Source organism: Culex pipiens, chromosome 1 (genome assembly GCF_016801865.2).
Source record: "Culex pipiens pallens isolate TS chromosome 1, TS_CPP_V2, whole genome shotgun sequence".
Classification (NCBI taxonomy): Eukaryota; Metazoa; Arthropoda; class Insecta; order Diptera; family Culicidae; genus Culex; species Culex pipiens.
The window spans coordinates 127,383,836-127,406,034 of NC_068937.1; the positions used below are offsets into that span (position 1 = coordinate 127,383,836).

Genomic DNA, 22,199 nt, shown 5'->3' on the forward strand with positions numbered 1-22,199 from the left:
CCGAAATTAACCATTGAATTACGAGAAGGCCCTTGTGAACACACATGATACCTAGTTGAGCACTTGTCCGGATCACGTGCGCGGGCTTCTTTTTTTTACGACTCGGAAGAGCAGCACAAGTGTCTCTGGCGGCGCTATTAACCAACTGTTGTTTTTCCCTCGCTTTTTTCCAGATCTCAACTACTGCGGAACGCACGAGCCGTGCATGCACGGCGGAACCTGCGAGAACACCGCCCCGGACCAGTACCGGTGCACGTGCGCCGAGGGTCTGTCGGGGACGCGCTGCGAAATCGTGGAACATCCGTGCGCGCCCCAGCCCTGCCGGAACGGCGGAACCTGCACGCTGACGCAGGCCGGCGCCGGGCGGAGTTCCGGGAGGGGCGGCGCGGGTGTGGGCGATTCTTCGGAGTCTAGCACGACGCCGATCATCGTGCGCGGGATGCGCGGCATGAGCTCGATGGGGAAGCCGTTTGGCCGGAGTGGGGGCGCTGGCGGTGGGGCAGGTGGGGGTGACAGCAGCAGGGAGGTCACCCCGAAGCATCTCCTCTCGCCGCCGCAGCCCATCAAAGACTTCATCTGTACGTGTGCGCCCGGCTGGACCGGACCGACCTGCGAGATAAGTAAGTTTCGGAGTTGCTCGAAGACTAATTATTTAATAGTTTTGCGATTACTGTTTAAACGTTACGGACTTCCTCTATTGTGTGGTTGCTCGCGAAGCGAGCCGAGTAGGCGAGTGATTCTTTAACGAACTATGCGTGATGGAAGAATAAAGTGGATTTATTAGAGATTTCACGGCTTACTTTGGTTTCGGGGTCCGAACAACGCGCGACGAAGAAGAAGGAGGAAACGCCAAACATCGTTACAGTGTTGCCAGAGGAACTTTCTTTGTTGAACGCTCCTCTGACAGCTGGCATTCAAAATATTTGTCATCGCGAACAATACCGGCTCGAAGGTTAGCGCGCGCGTTGAAAAATGACTTCCCAAATTAGCTCGCGATAGAATAATCCGGTCAAACTCAACTTAACACTTGTTGCCTCGCGCGACCGGGAATCGAAGCAATCCTATCAGAAAAGCCGTCGAAAATCCGCGTTAAAACGAATCGCAGCAAGCGTCCGCAGAGCCACCTATGATCGATCGATCGAGCCGCTTCGCGGCGCGGTCCAGTTGTCTAGAATTAACCCCTTCCAAATCGTGATAACCGTGGCGAATCGCGCCCCTCCTCAGACCGTAATTATCCGGTTAGTTCTGGTTCGCTAGGTCGGTTGGAAACGGTCACTTTTTTGTCTAGTTTGAAATTCTGGCGGCGTGGCGGCGCCACTGCGCCGCTTGGTGGAGAAGGAAATGTCAAACTAAACTTGTTGTGTTCTTTTGCCAAATTTCCAGACATTGACGAGTGCGCGGAAGGTCCGTGCCAGAACGGGGGAACCTGCATCGACATGGTCGGCAGGTTTCGCTGCGAGTGCCCGCCCCAGTGGACCGGGGAGACCTGTCAGATAGGTGAGTGGCCAGCCCCACGCGCGATGCGTTCACCGCAGCGACAATTCTTTGAACAACGTTTTTCTTCTTTCCCGCAGATGTCGACGAGTGCGAATCGAACGCCGCGTCCGGCGGCCTCGGGCCGTGCATCAACGCCGAGTCGTGCCGCAACCTGCCCGGCTCGTTCCAGTGCGCCTGCCAGGAGGGCTGGGGCGGTCCGACGTGCGCCCAGAACCTGGACGACTGCGTGGGCCGCTGCAAGAACGGTGCCACCTGCATCGACCTGGTCAACGACTACCACTGCTCGTGCGCGGGCGGCTACACCGGTAAGTGCGCGCCTACTGCGATCGATCAAACTTTGATCGACTAATCGGTTGATTTGTTTTTCTGTTTAGGTCGTGACTGCAGCACCGACATCAACGAGTGCGCCAACTTCCCGTGCCGTAACGGGGGCGAGTGTGTCGACCTGATCGGGAACTTCAAGTGCATCTGCCCGCTCGGCTTCTCCGGCACACTGTGTGAGGTAAGCTCAAGTCCAAGCGGTCCACGCCGATGATGAGTCGTTATTTAAATATTGTCTAAAAGCCCATTTAGCCCTAATAGTGGAAATATTTTTCAACAGTCCAAACACTGAACCGTGCGGTCTGACGTTAATGTATTATTAACAGTTATTAATAATTCCCTCGTTTTTTTTTTCTTTCTTTGGTCGTCTTCGGTCCCCCGTCTCCGACGTGTATAATCTTTTCATTATGATATACCTTCAAAGCGGTAGAAGAGAGCGGGGCGGAGGGGGAGCCCCAGCAGCGTGACCATTAATCTAAATAAATTCATTCCACTCTTCGAGCGATGTTCTGACGCGAAGGGGGCGACGGGGGCTTGCCCAAGCTATTCAAATGCCCAAAAAGCCAAAAAATGAAAGAGGTGAAAAGAAACGAGCTACAAACGAGCGTCCTATTGATGTGTATTAGGCCCCCGCTCGCCGTAATCGTCGTACAATGAGCTGAAAAGGGCGATTTGAGCCCGCTGACGTCTAAATAAGCCTCCCAACGAAAAAAAAAAAAAAATGAAGCAGGTTCGTGGCTTGCCGGAATTGAAGTCACTTGCTGTGTGGTGAAAAGTGCATCGTCGACGACGCAGTAGGCCGCTGCCAACCAAACCTCAATAAATTATGACTAATTGAGGAAAGGTTTCGGAGAAAGGTCTCGAAAATGCAAACCCCAAAAGAAAGAGATCATTTACACAAAGTGCATAAGCTTGAGTGACAGCGCCGCCAAGCGGCGGTGAGATTAAATCGAACTCAGGATCGGCCTTTCGGGTGCATTTTGGGTTGGGAGAATGGGATTTAGAGCAGTGTGGTTTCTTCCGGGGAACCCTTTCAAGGAGCATTTTTTTTTTGGTTTTGGTGATTAATCTTGACTGTGCTGATGAAATTATTTGTTTTTGGTTTGATTGATGTACACCCAAAACTGGCAGCGCTAGTCCGAGAGAATGATGGTCTCGAGTCGAGAGAATAGTGGTACCATTCACGGACGCAGAGAACACAGCTCGAGATGGGCGATAGAACTATTCTCTCGAGGTTCATTTGCAAAAAAAGTTCATCCGTCAAACAAAAAACCAAAAGTGTCGACAACGGGAATCGAACCATTGACCTTTGACAAATCAATCCAATGACTTAGCTGCTTCGGCCACCACAGCTTGGTGACCATGGAGAAGTCAGAAGTCAATGTATGACACTTGTTGGAGATTTATTGATTCAACTAACGAATGAACTCATTTGTTATGATGGTGTGAGTTGGTACCATTATTCTATCGATTTTGGCACTGAGCCCTCAATAAATTTTGAGAGAACGATTATCTCGATTCTGAATTTTGGGTGTAGTGACTAATGACAAGTTATATTTGTGTTTCAAAAAGATTCAAGAAATTTCAGATCAGAACATTTTGTCCTACATTATGATTTTTAAATTGAAAGTTTACCAATATTGGAAATATTTTCAGTTTTTATGATAAAGCAACGTTTCAAAATATGGTATTATTTCATGTGAAAAGGTAGAAAGAAGTGAATTGAAAATATAATATTAGGTCAAGACAGAGTAAATTTACATATTTAATGTGTATATCAACATTTTCATTTGGAGTTACGAAAAATCTGTATAAATCGCTCTGCTATATTCAATCTCAAAAGTTGGTGAAAAAAAAAAATTACCGGGCTTGAAGTCGAAAGGACGCAAGAGCCATTTGCATACTTTTTTTCAAACTCTTTCTTTAAATTTGCGAATAAGAAATTTCGAAAATGCTTGATCGATCTTGACTGTTTAAATTTTGTTTATACGTGAGAAATTTTGTTTTTGTCAAAAGTTAATTGAGTTGTTCAGAAAATTTAGAAAAATGTCTTGTTCTTTAATTATTAAGTTTTATTTCCAAATTATTTGTTTGCCTTATTGGAACATATTTGTGAGTTCAAAGATGAGTAGTACTCAAGAAAATAGTTTTTATGCTATTAAATATGAGCAGTGTGAAAAATACTTTCATGCAAAAACACTTATTTGAATTCTGTAAAAATATTTCTTGTTTTAAGCGTGAGTGGTTTAAAAAAATGCGAGTGAAAGCTTGGAGTCCAACATATTTCAAAGTATTTTATATGCTTTAAATTTTGTTTTTGCTTGTTTTTACAAAATATCTTAAACTTTTATTCATATTTTCATATGATTGATTAATCTTTGGTTCGATTGCTTCTGTAATAAATTTGTATTTTTTCCATTCTTTGAAAATGATTTAGTCAACAACAATGTTTTCATGAGTTTGTCCATAGTATTCAACATTTGCTGTTATTTAAAAGCACTTGAATGAAAAAGACTGAATTCGGATATATTTCAAAGTGTTTAAAATGCTTTTAATGTAATTTTTAATTGTTTCCAAAAGGTTTTATTTTGAGTTTTATTTTTATTCATTTGATATAACCTTCCAGTCCTGAGACGAAAATAATTGGAAATGGAATGGAAAATATTTTATTTTTAAAGTTCAGGCCATAAGGAGATAAATTATTTTGCCTTTGAACAATCTGTTTGAGGTTATTTTTAAATTTAAGGTCATGTCAAAAAATTTTGTGAGCTTTTCCAGTCCCTTGATTAGTTTTTCCTGCTTAAATAATATTTTTGCTGTTGGTACAATTATTTTTTTAAAGGAGTGATTTACCTTTACAAAAATGCTTTTTTGAGGAAAAATAACGATTGATTTAGTGTTATTTTTGGTTTTTTTTACTGAACTGCATTTTGAATTTATATCAAACTATAATTATTAGAAAAAAAAATATAGGTAATTCCAGGTCAATTGAGTACACTTTTGGACTCGACTTTCACCGATTTGGAACAAAGTTGGAGGGAACGTTCATCTATCGATAGTTATCAGAAATCCCAAGTTTGGAGCTTTTTGGGTCATCCCTCTATTTTTGGCACCGCTCTCTTTTTTGACAATTTTCTTAAAAACTTTTTTTCTTTAATCATAACTTTGTGACTATTTGAGCAAAAGACTTTCTACAGGTTGCATTTTATAGAAAATTGTCCAAGGAATTCGATAAAAACATAATTTCAACCCTTAAATGCATCCTAATATTATTTTTTGACGATTTCAGTTTTAAAAAATCACTTTTGACCAATTCCTTATATTTTTATTTGTTTTATTTTATCACTATCGTGTTCCCCGGACAATTTTACATATTAATCAATGTAAACCTCAAACTAAAATGGACTATTGGCGAGAAACAGCGACTTTACTGAAAGAAGTTTTATTATGTAAAATTGTCCGGGGAACACGGTGGTGATAAAATAAAAAAAATATAAGGAGTCTAAAGTGAATTTTTAAACTTAAAACGGCGCATTTAAACTTAGGGGGCATTTAAGGGTTAAAATTAGATTTTTATCGAATTCCTTAGATTTTTTTATAAAATGCAACCCGTAGAAAGTCTTTTGCTCAAATAGTTGCATAGTTATGATCTGTTATGATTAAAAGAAAATTATTTTTTTAGAAAAAAAGTTAAAAAAAGGCCTGTGCCAAAAATAGAGGGATGGTCCAATCAGCTGCAACTTTGCAAAACGCGGACGCTTTTAAATATCGTTTTTTTCAAGAAGATTGAAGTTATTTTTTTCTTTGTTTAAGATGGTCCTGCAAGGGCTCCGTCCAAAACCTCAACCCGAATGAATTCGGTCCGATCCCCCGGAAAACATTCCGGCTGAGTAATAAAAACCCAAAAGAAATAATAACCGAAAAACAAACCGCACTCCACCCTGCTCGAAATTAAGTCGATCGCACGCGGGTGAAAGGAGCCAGATTTGCAGAACTTTATCGCGCCTACTACGCGGTGGTCAACTTGCGCGAAATTCCTTCCCGCTGTCAGCATCCGCAACTTCACATCCAAGGAGGAAATGCTGGGGGGGTCAGGCAAAAATATCTCATGAATATAAATATAAATTTAAACGCGAAAGCCACCTCACACAGTCGCAGGATTTGCGCGGACACAAGTCAGCACAAAAACGGAGAGTTGAGGTTATGAGCCCGATATTAATTCGTTTTAGAGAAAAATAAACACAAATACAGTGTCAAGGGGTGGGAGGACGAGGGGGAAGGAAACCTGTTTGGTTTTGCACTCATTTCACCTGTGACCACACTCTGTGTGAGCTCTCCTGCGCGTGACGGACACACCGACACAGTCGTCGTCGAACGTCGGGCTGACTGACGGACTCTGCGCTGCGGTTGTGTGGTGTAGCAGGCCATGAGCAGCAGCATCGCCCTCATGTTAAGTGCCTTTTACTACTGGTGTGCTGCCGTTTGTGCTGAACCCTTCTTTCTGCACATGTTTTTACTCTTTTTTTTGCAGGCCAGAAAGAAGTAAGTTCAAACCGTTTGAAATGTTGACTGGAGTGACGTTTCAAGATTTAATATATTGTTCGCATTTTTATCATCTTTCTTGGCTGGTGCTGGTGCAGCAGCAGTTTGTATTTTTTATACATATATGTTGCGAAACAACATGTTCGACTTGTGAAGGAGAGTTGGGAATGCCGCGGCACTTGTTATTCCAGTACCTGACAAGGCTAGAGTTACCAGATTTGTGAAAAACTTATCGAATCAAGCACTTTTCAGTATTTTTTGACAGATGCACACCTTGCCAACACAAATCACAGTGATCGAGTCATGCTCACCAATGTAAACAACGCCCAAGGTGTGCACCTGTCAAAGGTGGCAACCCTGTCGCGGTAGCAGGCCTTGCAATCAGAACTTGTTGCGTTGTTTCACGAGAGAGAACAAGCTAAAATTCGCAAGGATTGTGTCGTTACACGTGTAAACAACCCACTCGGTCCAGATGACCCACATCGCCGGAATGTGAAACCTAATCGTCCCCACAATAACAACAACAACAGCAACACCACCTCGAATCGAACGTTGTCAAATTATGCTGGTGATAAATCAGGCGCGCTTTCGAGAAACGTCGAAATCGTAGGAGGCGTCGCTGTCGCGATGTCAAAAGGGAAGATGTCGCTGCGCGACCCACAAAAGCCGCTGGCACTGTCACCGGAACAATACGCCCCCGTCAAACGACGTTGTGTCAAACGTCTGCGTCGTTTTGTCACCTTCGAGACGGACACGAAATTATGCTCGAAAGACGCTGCTGCTGGATGGCCATTTTTGCATGATAATAACCGCGATAATTGCGTGATTTTTCGTTCAGACAGCAGAGGATGGGACCCAGCACGGTGGTGACAAATAGGTGTCACTTTGGGCGTCCATTTGTGTGTGTGTGTGTCGTGCCTTATGGTGGAGAGCGATGGCGACGTAAATCGACGCCGATGACAATACGGGCTCGTTACAATGGTTTATGGCTGAGTCGTTTGACGGATTTCGCTGAGTTGGCGGTGATTTTGAAGCGCAAATGAGACGTGGATGTGTCCCGTTTAGCCTCAAATCGTAGCCCATTTTTGTCCCACTAGATTTCTGTTGACGTGACGTTGCTTTTGAGACATTAGGCTATGAACATGTTTAGAGAACGGCCGACCCGTTTTGTCCCACTTCAAAAACATTTGTCCCATTTTAGATAAACACATTTTGACTGTTAAACATCTTGCGGCTGTCCCGTCCTAGATCTATTCGAGACATGTAACCGTCTGCTTTAGCTTTAAATCCTAACTTTTTGACCTACTGGAAATTTCATCATATTCCTCGATTTTTTTTATCTCTTGTGGCCGTCCCATCATCAATGATATCTTATAACTGTCCCAACTTTCATTTATTTGAGTTTTGGAATCTTTCTGATGTTCTTTCTTAATATTAATAATATTAATTCGATTGCTCGATATTTTTCGGCCATCCCATTCTTAAGCCGTTTGATACTAGTGGCTGTCCCACCTGTCCCATTCTACTTGAATCAGATAGTTCCATTTGTTAGATGTCAAGAAATAATTGATTTTTAATTCAAAAGATAAAAAATTCTGATTTTTTTTGTATTTTTATAATTAAAAGAAAATTCTATTTTTTGCTTGTTTATTTTTTGTCAAATAATTAAAAAATGTGCTGCTTTAAAAAAAATGACTCTATTTTTTTGTATTCTCTGAGGTTTTTCGTATTTTTTATATTTTTAAAATTATTTCAATTTTTATTTCTCTTTTTTGTTTATTTTTTTAATCAATTTACCAGTTTTAAGTTTTTTAAACTTTTTAAATTTTCAAATAAAAAAAAATCTTTTTTTTGTATTTAGTTTTAGTTAAAAAAAAAACAATTTGCTTTATTTTTAATGGTTTTTAATTTTGGGATTTTTTGAACTTATTCTATAATGTTTTATATTCTTTATTTTTTTGTTTTGTAATTTCTTAAGTTTTTTTTCCTTTTTTAAATCTAGTATATTTTAGTTTTTGAGGATTGTTCTTTTGTTATCAGCAAGAGATTTTAATTTTCAATTTCTGTTTTTTTTTAATATTTTGATATATTTAATGATTGCTTAATTTTCAATTACTTTTACATTTTTATTTTCCTTTAATAATTTTTTAATCTTAACGTTTTTCGTCTTGTATGATTGTGTTAATGTTTTCCAACGGAACAAAGTGTTTTGTTAGTTTTCAAATCTTAAAATTTAAACTTTGAAAAATATTTTCAACGGCCTCAATGATGGAAATATTTTTTTTTTAGATTTTTTGGTTTTTTTATATTCAATTTCTTTTTTTTTAATTTTGTGAAATTTATTTCCTTTTTTACTTTTTATTATTTTTCATCATTTTGTATAATTTTTGTGTTTTCAACTTTAAAAAATTTGTGGTCAAACCACGGGATGCCACAAAGTTGATTTGTTTGCATTGGAAATCTGCCTTCTCGTTCTCTCAAAAGTTGTTTATCTTGCGACTTTTAGCTGCTGACCGCCCGATATCAGCCAACCTATTTCGCAGGGACTGTGACAGCTCTTTGCTTGCATCAGGATGCCCTGACGGGGATTTTTCAGTTTTAACTTAAATCGAACACAGAAAAAATCATGGTAATATTCACCAGAAAATGGTGACATATTTTGTGTCGAAAAAAATGTGAAATATTACATCAGGAATTGATGAATATTCATCAGGCTCACATTTTTACACATTTTTTATGTAATGTTACTCAAAAAAGAGGGAATATTTAACCTACCAAATTTTCAACTTTCCAAAATTCAACATTTTTTTGCTGTGCAGGGGACGAAAGATTAAGCCTTTTTTACTGCGTGCACACATAAATTTCAATCTAATTTCTTTTTTTTGTTTGTAAACATACCTAGCAACTGTCAAATCTGACCAAAGACTGAAGGGCCTATGGCAGCAATTCGCAGCATTTCCGCCGCTTTCGCACCGTCAAAGCCTGCTCTGATCTCGCACCGACTCTACACAACAAATAAAAACCCCAAAAAATAAAAACAATCCAATCCAAGACAGTTAATCGTCAGGTGTGAACGTTCACCGCGTCGAACTTCCCAAAAGTGACATTAATTCAATCAACATACTTTCGTGTGAGCGCTTGCTTTGCTTTTCGGTGAACCGAAACCCTCTGACAGCGGCTCTCCTCTGCTGCGCTCCGCGCACAATTAAACGAAACTCACGACCGGTGTCGTCGTCCGGATTAAGATCCCGCTCATATTTTGACACCTTTTTCTCACACAAAGTTTGGAGCGCGACAGCGCGCGAGAAGAAAGTTGTTTTCGGTGGAGCAAGTGTCACAACGCGTGTTCTCACGCCCCTGGACCATCGATCAACAAGCAAACATTGACGAGCGGAGCGGTGCCCCTCTAATCTGATTAGGGCGCCCCTCGCGGCTCGACAAGAACTACTCCCGTCAATGTGACGTGCCTCAGATTTTCGATTTCTTAATAACTTTATCAGTCGTTGCCGCCGCGAAGCGGCGTGACAGCTTCCGAGCTGTCATCCAAGTGGGCTGCGCGAGCGCAGCAGAAGTGACATTGTTATGATAATGCTTATAATCCCGAGCGGGTCGCCCCTCGGCGCTGTCAGATTGGAGGGGGCGAGGGGCTCCCCAACTGCTCAATCGAAGCCTACTGCGATCTCTTTCGTTTTTTTTTCGAAGGGGAAGTTGGAGGGGGTTAAAGCCCGTTATTAATACGACAGTCTCGCGCATAATATTATTATAAAGACTAACGATGATAGCAAAACAAAAGCGGGGTAGCATTTCTCCGCGCGATCGAAAATTCCAACCCGGCTCGGAGTAATTAACATAAAAATTTAATTTACCTTTGGGATTGAGTTGCGCGGGATGAAAATCTCCCGCGTCTTGTCTGTCCAGGGTAATGTCGTAAATTTTGGGCGGAAATTTTGACAGCTGCGAAATTTGCTCCTAGATGGCGCTTCCTCAACTAGTCGTAGTACACTGAAAGAAACCAACATAGCAAAATCAAATGCTTTTTCACGTGAGTTGCTCCAAAATCCAACACAATAAATTCACATGCTTTTCCTTTGACCTGCGCGTGTTTCACATGTCAATTGGATGTGAAAATCATTTGAAGCCAGCTGATTGATTGCGAAAAACCCTTCACGTTTGTTTCGAGTGGATTTCACGTGAGTTTCATAATAAAAGCACTTAGATTTGCCCCATTAGACTTATCCATTGGTTTCAACGTGAAAATCACGTTAGTTCCAAATGTTTACTTATGTGGCGAAATTTTTTCCAGAAGTATGATGGCCACGGACAAAGATGGTTGTTTTTACTTGTCGGCCTAAAAAAGTCTGCGTTTTTTGAATATTTGTTTAAAAAAAGCTCTGAGAAGTGCAAAATCAACGGAGCAGTAAGTATAAACAAAAACGGACCAGTAAAGTTTCATAAAATTTTAAAAAAGATCATATTTCGTCTATTTTTTTACAGGAATCAAATTCCAGCTCAAGGTCTGCTTCAGAATCCGCTCATCCGACCCAATGATCCGAAAGTTCACCGGAACATTCGCTATGATTCGGCGGTCGGCGACAACAGCTTTACTCCGGCCAATGATTGCAAGCGGTGCTTCCCGGAGTCCGCCATGGGAAAACCATCAAGATATACGGATCGCGTGGACACGGTATTGCTCAAACATACGGCGCAGCATGAAAGTGGTATATGTGTGCATTTGTAAAAAATAGATTTGTGCGTGATAAATTTAACTGTTTTTTTCAAATAAATATGGTTGAAAAAATACGAAAAACTAAACTCTTTATTTAAACATATGAAAGTCACTGAAAAAAACATTTAATTTTTACTACAAATTCATATCATATTCATGAGCCAAGCATTACAAGGTCATGTGAGCTTCCATGTAAAATTAACGTGTTTTGTACATGGATTCACAGTGTCGCGCGATTACATTTTTTCAAGTGCTTTACATATGGAATTCACATGCTATGTCGTATGGGGCAGATTCATGTGTAAAACATGTGATATTACTATGTGCTTTTCTTTCAGTGTAGGCTCGCGTGAGAGGCGCAAAAATAAACAATAAAAAAGGTGGTGATAAATTGAGGGCTTAGCCGCGATGACGTTTCGGCGGGCGTCAGGAAGTGACAATTTTGGGGCTTCGTCGAGGGGTAGGCTTCGAGGATTTCGATTAGGCACGCGTGACAGCCATTTTCGGTGGGATTTGATGGTTTGAGTGCGATGAAAGGCGGTTGATAAATTGCAAGACGCGTGCATTCGATTAATAATGGGTGTTTTTTTGGAAAGTGGGAGGATTTAAGTCGATTTAGGTGGTAATATCTCACTTTTATGGTTATTGAAGAAACCTTTCTCAATAATTGCGTCTTAGAAATCGAAAAATAGTAATCTCTATGTGGGCGGGGTCATTTTAGCGTGTAAATTTGACAGCTATTGCCTGTTAATTGGGCTTTTAGGGCATCTCAATTATAATGTAAATAATGTTGAATATTGTTTTAGTATTTTAGCAAATCCTCATTTTGTCAAGTAATCAAGGGCATCTTCACCGTTCAAAATGAAGATCGCTTAGGGCATCTCCACCGTTCAATTTCGACCGCTGTTGAGAGCACCACCACCGCTGCAATACTAAATCAAATTTCTTTCCGATCATTCCAGGAGGCCAAAGACCACTGCACGTCGTCGCCGTGCATCGAGGGCCGCTGCCTGAACACCCCGGGCGGCTACTACTGTCACTGTCCGCCGGGTCGGGCCGGCCGGCACTGCGAGTTCCTGCGGACGCCCTGCGATTCGCCACCGTGCGCCAATGGTGAGTACCATCCGCTTGAGTACCGTGAACTGGGGTGACTTTGATAGGATTTCAATTTATTTTTGGAATATTTTCCAACTGGTAAGGCTTGTCTTGAGATCATTATTTTTAAAACATGTACTAGGGTAGCCCACACATGGTCCATATACCATTTTTGAAAAAAAGTTTTTTCAATAGTGTTTTAAAAAAAAGTTATGTTAAAAATTCTTATTTTGAAATCCGGGGTGACTTTGATAGTCATAGTTTTTCTTGTTAAAATAAGATTTAAGGTGTTCAAACTTTATTTTTACGTCAAATGTAACATTACTAAGGTTGCTAATTTAGTTTTCTAGGAAAAAATCAATGTTTATGTTTAGTTAACTAAGTTTATAAGCTTTTTAACAAAATACATATAAATTTTAGGTAAAATTGTTTAAAAGTCAGAATTTTGCCTGAAATTCGTCAAAACTTGTTATGTTTATAAAATTATCGATTAATATTGCATTTAAAACTGAATTAGAAGCAAAAATCGAAAGTTTTCACATTTTATATGAAATTTGTTCAACTGAAAATGCCTATGAAACACAAGATTTTTATTTATTTATGTTTCAAAAACAGATAATATTTATTATTTACAAACTTATTCAACCTTCTCTTAGTGGAAATTGTCCAAAGAATCCGAAAATGCATTCCGTTTTCCGATTCAAAATTATGTTCGTTGAGAAAAACATGACACTTTGAGAAGATTTAAATAATGTTTTTCATCAACATTTTCTTAATTATAGTTAACTAACTTTTTAAACTTTTCAAAATTTAATGAAAAGTTTTTCTTGAGGTACTTTGAACTCTTCTCTACCACGGCCAGTATGATTCAATACCATTCCGTACGTATTTAAGTTGTACTCTTCATTTTTCGGAAAAATCTCAAACCTATCAAAGTCACCCCGGCTATCAAAGTCACCCCGTTTTACGGTATCTTTTTTTCGAGGTTATGTCGTTTTGTGTCCGCGCTCCGGCGCGCGGATTTGAACCGGTAAATGAGGTCAATTAGGGCAGTCCCTGGTGGGTTCTTCAACCCCTGCGGGGTGCCCGGCAACATATTTATTACTTTTTCTGCCCCATCAGGTCCGATAGTGTTCGCGGTGGTTGATGGAGAAGGTGTACTCTCAATTATCGGGCCGATTTCGAAAACGAAAACACAATTAGAGCTGGCACCGCGGGAGATCCAACAGCGCGAGTGTCATGTTCGCCGGGGTTGAGCTGCCTGCTGGCAGGGAACAAATTACAACTCATGTTCTGAGTCAACGATACACCAGCGTCGGTCTCGGGTCTCGGGGTGTACCTATCATAGAGGATCATCGGCATTCTTGTTAGCTCTCGGCGCATCATCGCGGGCGCGCGGCTTGATTAAGAGATAGATGTGTTTCTCACAGAGCGAAACCGATCAATCGTCGTCGACGACTTCGATCCAAGCCGGGCCGGGCCGAGCCCCGGCAGATGTTGCGGAGGAGGAAGTGAAAGTCCGGGCAAGACCTACTTAAATTAACAAGTTGTGTTGCGCGCGTTTTGCCCCACAATGGACACAGCCACAAACATGGACCCTGCCGCGGTAATGAAGAGATATTCTTGGCTCGATCGTGATCGTCCGAACACGCGGTCGGTCAGGTCGTCACACAGCTTCTCAACGAGTTATGATCTACGACGCCTTTGTTTTCCAATCGTGTGCGCCCGTCCGCCCGGCACACTTGATTGTATAATATTAAGCAGTCTGTCAAAACTGCCAATTTGCTGCGTTCGCCATTTTTAGACGCCGAGGTTCGCGAGGCTTGGCGTGGTATACTGATGAGGTGTGACAGCTGCCCCCGTTTGTGACCTGCGCCGCGGTGGGAAAATGGACCATTCCGGTGGCGGTCCTGCGCGATTGCATCGCATCAGTTGAGAAAAAGTTGTCTTTGATAGCAATTAAGGGCATCTCCACCACGAACGCTATCGCTACCACGTGTAGTTTTGACAGTTAAGGGCATCTCCACCGTCAAATGTGATAATTGGGTTTTAACGGTTTCCTTAGTTTCAAATTGAAATTTTTCAGTACAAAAATACCAAAATACCACACTTTGATTTTTTTACCGAATTTGGTAATGTTCACAAGTTTCAGCTGTTGAACTAGTTCGGTAAATTGGAAATTACCGAATTCTGTAAAAACTTACCGAAATTCGGCAATGAAGTTCATTATTGTTCATCGTACAACTGAAATTCGGTAAAATTTTGTTCATTTTGGCGATGCTTTACCGATCTAAACATACCGATTTTTCAACTACAGTCGACTCTCTGGCTGTCGATCTTCTCGATATCAATATTGCTCTATCTATCGATGAATTCTTCAGTCCCTTCAAACTGCATACTTCGGTTGGCCTTATTCCTCGATATTTTCTCTTGCTTGAAGGATCTCTTCCTCGACGGTCCCTTGGATTCTGTTTGCTTTAAAAATCTCTTCAGGTTGTTAATATTGTCACTATCTCTGGCTTGCATAGAAATTTTTCTTTGCGAAACGAAGCTTTGAAGGGTGTTTGAAATTAGTTTGTTTTTGTTTGCTGGACGTTGCCATGATTCTCTCCCATAGCTGGGTACCAAGAAAAACATATTTTAATCCGAGTCTTCATTTTGCATCGTTCTGTAAACTGATGATTCTCTTCCTCGACGGTCCCTTGGATATTGACAACCAGAGAGTCGATTGAATTGAATTCGGTAAAAAATTAGTGTACAAAATACCAAAATAAAAAAAAATACCAAAATATCAAAATACCAAAATACTAAAGTACCAAAGTGCCAAATACAAACATATCAAAATACCAAAATATCGAAATACCAAAATAACAAAATACCAAACCAAAATACCAACACACTTAAAAATCTTGAAAATATTGCAAAATTTTAAAATCAGAAAATTTTGAAATTCTTGCAAATTTTCAAAATCTTGAGCATCTTGAAAAGCTTGAAAATCTTGAAAGTCGTGAATATCCAAAAATCTTAAAAATTAAAAAAAAATCTGAAAATCTGGAAAATCCTGGAAATCCTGGAATCTTGAAAATCTGGAAAATCCTGGAAATCTTGAAAATTTGGAAAATCGTGAAAATTTTTAAAACCTGAAAATCTTGAACATCTTGAAAATCTTGAAAATCTTGAAAATCTTGAAAATCTTGAAAATCTTGAAAATCTTGAAAATCTTGAAAATCTTGAAAATCTTGAAAATCTTGAAAATCTTGAAAATCTTGAAAATCTTGAAAATCTTGAAAATCTTGAAAATCTTGAAAATCTTGAAAATCTTGAAAATCTTGAAAATCTTGAAAATCTTGAAAATCTTGAAAATCTTGAAAATCTTGAAAATCTTGAAAATCTTGAAAATCTTGAAAATCTTGAAAATCTTGAAAATCTTGAAAATCTTGAAAATCTTGAAAATCTTGAAAATCTTGAAAATCTTGAAAATCTTGAAAATCTTGAAAATCTTGAAAATCTTGAAAATCTTGAAAATCTTGAAAATCTTGAAAATCTTGAAAATCTTGAAAATCTTGAAAATCTTGAAAATCTTGAAAATCTTGAAAATCTTGAAAATCTTGAAAATCTTGAAAATCTTGAAAATCTTGAAAATCTTGAAAATCTTGAAAATCTTGAAAATCTTGAAATCTTGAAAATCTTGAAAATCTTGAAAATCTTGAAAATCTTGAAAATCTTGAAAATCTTGAAAATCTTGAAAATCTTGAAAATCTTGAAAATCTTGAAAATCTTGAAAATCTTGAAAATCTTGAAAATCTTGAAAATCTTGAAAATCTTGAAAATCTTGAAAATCTTGAAAATCTTGAAAATCTTGAAAATCTTGAAAATCTTGAAAATCTTGAAAATCTTGAAAATCTTGAAAATCTTGAAAATCTTGAAAATCTTGAAAATCTTGAAAATCTTGAAAATCTTGAAAATCTTGAAAATCTTGAAAATCTTGAAAATCTTGAAAATCTTGAAAATCTTGAAAATCTTGAAAATCTTGAAAATCTTGAAAATCTTGAAAATCTTGAAAATCTTGAAAATCTTGAAAATCTTGAAAATCTTGAAAATCTTGAAAATCTTGAAAATCTTGAAAATCTTGAAAATCTTGAAAATCTTGAAAATCTTGAAAATCTTGAAAATCTTGAAAATCTTGAAAATCTTGAAAATCTTGAAAATCTTGAAAATCTTGAAAATCTTGAAAATCTTGAAAATCTTAAAAATCTTGAAAATTTTGAAAATCTTGAAATTCTTGAAAATCTTGAAAATCTTGAAAATCTTAACTTTTTTGATTTTTTTAAAATTCCTGGTTTTAGAAATACCTATCTGAAAATCTTAAAAATCATAAAAATCTTAAAAATCTTAAAAATCTTAAAAATCTTAAATATCTTAAAAATCTTAAAAATCTAAAAAATCTTAAAAATCTTAAAAATCTTAAAAATCTTAAAAATCTTAAAAATCTTAAAAATCTTAAAAATCTTAAAAATCTTAAAAATCTTAAAAATCTTAAAAATCTTAAAAATCTTAAAAATCTTAAAAATCTTAAATATCTTAAAAATCTTAAAAATCTTAAAAATCTTAAAAATCTTAAAAATCTTAAAAATCTTAAAAATCTTAAAAATCTTAAAAATCTTAAAAATCTTAAAAATCTTAAAAATCTTAAAAATCTTAAAAATCTTAAAAATCTTAAAAATGTTAAAAATCTTAAAAATCTTAAAAATCTTAAAAATCTTAAAAATCTTAAAAATCTTAAAAATCTTAAAAATCTTGAAAATCTTGAAAATCTTGAAAATCTTGAAAATCTTGAAAATCTTGAAAATCTTGAAAATCTTGAAAATCTTGAAAATCTTGAAAATCTTGAAAATCTTGAAAATCTTGAAAATCTTGAAAATCTTGAAAATCTTGAAAATCTTAAAAATCTTGAAAATCTTGAAAATCTTGAAAATCTTGAAAATCTTGAAAATCTTGAAAATCTTAAAAATCTTGAAAATTTTGAAAATCTTGAAATTCTTGAAAATCTTGAAAATCTTGAAAATCTTAACTTTTTTGATTTTTTTAAAATTCCTGGTTTTAGAAATACCTATCTGAAAATCTTAAAAATCATAAAAATCTTAAAAATCTTAAAAATCTTAAAAATCTTAAAAATCTTAAAAATCTTAAAAATCTTAAAAATCTTAAAAATCTTAAATATCTTAAAAATCTTAAAAATCTAAAAAATCTTAAAAATCTTAAAAATCTTAAAAATCTTAAAAATCTTAAAAATCTTAAAAATCTTAAAAATCTTAAAAATCTTAAAAATCTTAAAAATCTTAAAAATCTTAAAAATCTTAAAAATCTTAAAAATCTTAAATATCTTAAAAATCTTAAAAATCTTAAAAATCTTAAAAATCTTAAAAATCTTAAAAATCTTAAAAATCTTAAAAATCTTAAAAATCTTAAAAATCTTGAAAATCTTGAAAATCTTGAAAATCTTGAAAATCTTGAAAATCTTGAAAATCTTGAAAATCTTAAAAATCTTGAAAATCTTGAAAATCTTGAAAATCTTGAAAATCTTGAAAATCTTGAAAATCTTAAAAATCTTGAAAATTTTGAAAATCTTGAAATTCTTGAAAATCTTGAAATTCTTGAAAATCTTAACTTTTTTGATTTTTTTAAAATTCCTGGTTTTAGAAATACCTATCTGAAAATCTTAAAAATCATAAAAATCTTAAAAATCTTAAAAATCTTAAAAATCTTAAAAATCTTAAAAATCTTAAAAATCTTAAAAATCTTAAAAATCTTAAAAATCTTAAAAATCTTAAAAATCTTAAAAATCTTAAAAATCTTAAAAATCTTAAAAATCTTAAAAATCTTAAAAATCTTAAAAATCTTAAAAATCTTAAAAATCTTAAAAATCTTAAAAATCTTAAAAATCTTAAAAATCTTAAAAATCTTAAAAATCTTAAAAATCTTAAAAATGTTAAAAATCTTAAAAATCTTAAAAATCTTAAAAATCTTAAAAATCTTAAAAATCTTAAAAATCTTAAAAATCTTGAAAATCTTGAAAATCTTGAAAATCTTGAAAATCTTGAAAATCTTGAAAATCTTGAAAATCTTGAAAATCTTGAAAATCTTGAAAATCTTGAAAATCTTGAAAATCTTGAAAATCTTGAAAATCTTGAAAATCTTAAAAATCTTGAAAATCTTGAAAATCTTGAAAATCTTGAAAATCTTGAAAATCTTGAAAATCTTAAAAATCTTGAAAATTTTGAAAATCTTGAAATTCTTGAAAATCTTGAAAATCTTGAAAATCTTAACTTTTTTGATTTTTTTAAAATTCCTGGTTTTAGAAATACCTATCTGAAAATCTTAAAAATCATAAAAATCTTAAAAATCTTAAAAATCTTAAAAATCTTAAAAATCTTAAAAATCTTAAAAATCTTAAAAATCTTAAAAATCTTAAATATCTTAAAAATCTTAAAAATCTAAAAAATCTTAAAAATCTTAAAAATCTTAAAAATCTTAAAAATCTTAAAAATCTTAAAAATCTTAAAAATCTTAAAAATCTTAAAAATCTTAAAAATCTTAAAAATCTTAAAAATCTTAAAAATCTTAAAAATCTTAAATATCTTAAAAATCTTAAAAATCTTAAAAATCTTAAAAATCTTAAAAATCTTAAAAATCTTAAAAATCTTAAAAATCTTAAAAATCTTAAAAATCTTAAAAATCTTAAAAATCTTAAAAATCTTAAAAATCTTAAAAATCTTAAAAATCTTAAAAATCTTAAAAATCTTAAAAATCTTAAAAATCTTGAAAATCTTGAAAATCTTGAAAATCTTGAAAATCTTGAAAATCTTAAAAATCTTGAAAATCTTGAAAATCTTGAAAATCTTGAAAATCTTGAAAATCTTGAAAATCTTAAAAATCTTGAAAATTTTGAAAATCTTGAAATTCTTGAAAATCTTGAAATTCTTGAAAATCTTAACTTTTTTGATTTTTTTAAAATTCCTGGTTTTAGAAATACCTATCTGAAAATCTTAAAAATCATAAAAATCTTAAAAATCTTAAAAATCTTAAAAATCTTAAAAATCTTAAAAATCTTAAAAATCTTAAAAATCTTAAAAATCTTAAAAATCTTAAAAATCTTAAAAATCTTAAAAATCTTAAAAATCTTAAAAATCTTAAAAATCTTAAAAATCTTAAAAATCTTAAAAATCTTAAAAATCTTAAAAATCTTAAAAATCTTAAAAATCTTAAAAATCTTAAAAATCTTAAAAATCTTAAAAATCTTAAAAATCTTAAAAATGTTAAAAATCTTAAAAATCTTAAAAATCTTAAAAATCTTAAAAATCTTAAAAATCTTAAAAATCTTAAAAATCTTGAAAATCTTGAAAATCTTGAAAATCTTGAAAATCTTGAAAATCTTGAAAATCTTGAAAATCTTGAAAATCTTGAAAATCTTGAAAATCTTGAAAATCTTGAAAATCTTGAAAATCTTGAAAATCTTAAAAATCTTGAAAATCTTGAAAATCTTGAAAATCTTGAAAATCTTGAAAATCTTGAAAATCTTAAAAATCTTGAAAATTTTGAAAATCTTGAAATTCTTGAAAATCTTGAAAATCTTGAAAATCTTAACTTTTTTGATTTTTTTAAAATTCCTGGTTTTAGAAATACCTATCTGAAAATCTTAAAAATCATAAAAATCTTAAAAATCTTAAAAATCTTAAAAATCTTAAAAATCTTAAAAATCTTAAAAATCTTAAAAATCTTAAAAATCTTAAATATCTAAAAAATCTAAAAAATCTAAAAAATCTTAAAAATCTTAAAAATCTTAAAAATCTTAAAAATCTTAAAAATCTTAAAAATCTTAAAAATCTTAAAAATCTTAAAAATCTTAAATATCTTAAAAATCTTAAAAATCTTAAAAATCTTAAAAATCTTAAAAATCTTAAAAATCTTAAAAATCTTAAAAATCTTAAAAATCTTAAAAATCTTAAAAATCTTAAAAATCTTAAAAATCTTAAAAATCTTAAAAATCTTAAAAATCTTAAAAATCTTAAAAATCTTAAAAATCTTAAAAATCTTAAAAATCTTAAAAATCTTAAAAATCTTAAAAATCTTAAAAATCTTAAAAATCTTGAAAATCTTGAAAATCTTGAAAATCTTGAAAATCTTGAAAATCTTGAAAATCTTGAAAATCTTGAAAATCTTGAAAATCTTGAAAATCTTGAAAATCTTGAAAATCTTGAAAATCTTGAAAATCTTGAAAATCTTAAAAATCTTGAAAATCTTGAAAATCTTGAAAATCTTGAAAATCTTGAAAATCTTGAAAATCTTAAAAATCTTGAAAATTTTGAAAATCTTGAAATTCTTGAAAATCTTGAAAATCTTGAAAATCTTAACTTTTTTGATTTTTTTAAAATTCCTGGTTTTAGAAATACCTATCTGAAAATCTTAAAAATCATAAAAATCTTAAAAATCTTAAAAATCTTAAAAATCTTAAAAATCTTAAAAATCTTAAAAATCTTAAAAATCTTAAAAATCTTAAAAATCTTAAATATCTAAAAAATCTAAAAAATCTAAAAAATCTTAAAAATCTTAAAAATCTTAAAAATCTTAAAAATCTTAAAAATCTTAAAAATCTTAAAAATCTTAAAAATCTTAAAAATCTTAAATATCTTAAAAATCTTAAAAATCTTAAAAATCTTAAAAATCTTAAAAATCTTAAAAATCTTAAAAATCTTAAAAATCTTAAAAATCTTAAAAATCTTAAAAATCTTAAAAATCTTAAAAATCTTAAAAATCTTAAAAATCTTAAAAATCTTAAAAATCTTAAAAATCTTAAAAATCTTAAAAATCTTAAAAATCTTAAAAATCTTAAAAATCTTAAAAATGTTAAAAATCTTAAAAATCTTAAAAATCTTAAAAATCTTAAAAATCTTAAAAATCTTAAAAATCTTAAAAATCTTGAAAATCTTGAAAATCTTGAAAATCTTGAAAATCTTGAAAATCTTGAAAATCTTGAAAATCTTGAAAATCTTGAAAATCTTGAAAATCTTGAAAATCTTGAAAATCTTGAAAATCTTGAAAATCTTGAAAATCTTAAAAATCTTGAAAATCTTGAAAATCTTGAAAATCTTGAAAATCTTGAAAATCTTGAAAATCTTAAAAATCTTGAAAATTTTGAAAATCTTGAAATTCTTGAAAATCTTGAAATTCTTGAAAATCTTAACTTTTTTGATTTTTTTAAAATTCCTGGTTTTAGAAATACCTATCTGAAAATCTTAAAAATCATAAAAATCTTAAAAATCTTAAAAATCTTAAAAATCTTAAAAATCTTAAAAATCTTAAAAATCTTAAAAATCTTAAATATCTAAAAAATCTAAAAAATCTAAAAAATCTTAAAAATCTTAAAAATCTTAAAAATCTTAAAAATCTTAAAAATCTTAAAAATCTTAAAAATCTTAAAAATCTTAAAAATCTTAAAAATCTTAAATATCTTAAAAATCTTAAAAATCTTAAAAATCTTAAAAATCTTAAAAATCTTAAAAATCTTAAAAATCTTAAAAATCTTAAAAATCTTAAAAATCTTAAAAATCTTAAAAATCTTAAAAATCTTAAAAATCTTAAAAATCTTAAAAATCTTAAAAATCTTAAAAATCTTAAAAATCTTAAAAATCTTAAAAATGTTAAAAATCTTAAAAATCTTAAAAATCTTAAAAATCTTAAAAATGTTAAAAATCTTAAAAATCTTAAAAATCTTAAAAATCTTAAAAATCTTAAAAATCTTAAAAATCTTAAAAATCTTAAAAATCTTAAAAATCTTAAAAATCTTAAAAATCTTAAAAATCTTAAAAATCTTAAAAATCTTAAAAATCTTAAAAATCTTAAAAATCTTAAAAATCTTAAAAATCTTAAAAATCTTAAAAATCTTAAAAATCTTAAAAATCTTAAAAATCTTAAAAATCTTAAAAATCTTAAAAATCTTAAAAATCTTAAAAATCTTAAA

General features: G+C 33.0%; 1 protein-coding gene across 1 annotated transcript in view; it reads left to right on the forward strand.

Annotated features, from left to right (window-relative positions):
• LOC120423337 (protein serrate) overlaps positions 1–22,199 on the forward strand; it is a gene marked incomplete at its 5' end in the record, with an annotated part of 36,063 nt that overhangs the window by 7,078 nt on the left and 6,786 nt on the right. The window contains 5 exons of the mRNA XM_039587108.2: positions 174–620; positions 1,384–1,497; positions 1,575–1,802; positions 1,872–1,999; positions 12,049–12,199. Of these exons, the coding sequence (XP_039443042.2) occupies positions 174–620; positions 1,384–1,497; positions 1,575–1,802; positions 1,872–1,999; positions 12,049–12,199 (1,068 nt within the window). The remainder of the gene's footprint in view (positions 1–173; positions 621–1,383; positions 1,498–1,574; positions 1,803–1,871; positions 2,000–12,048; positions 12,200–22,199) is intronic.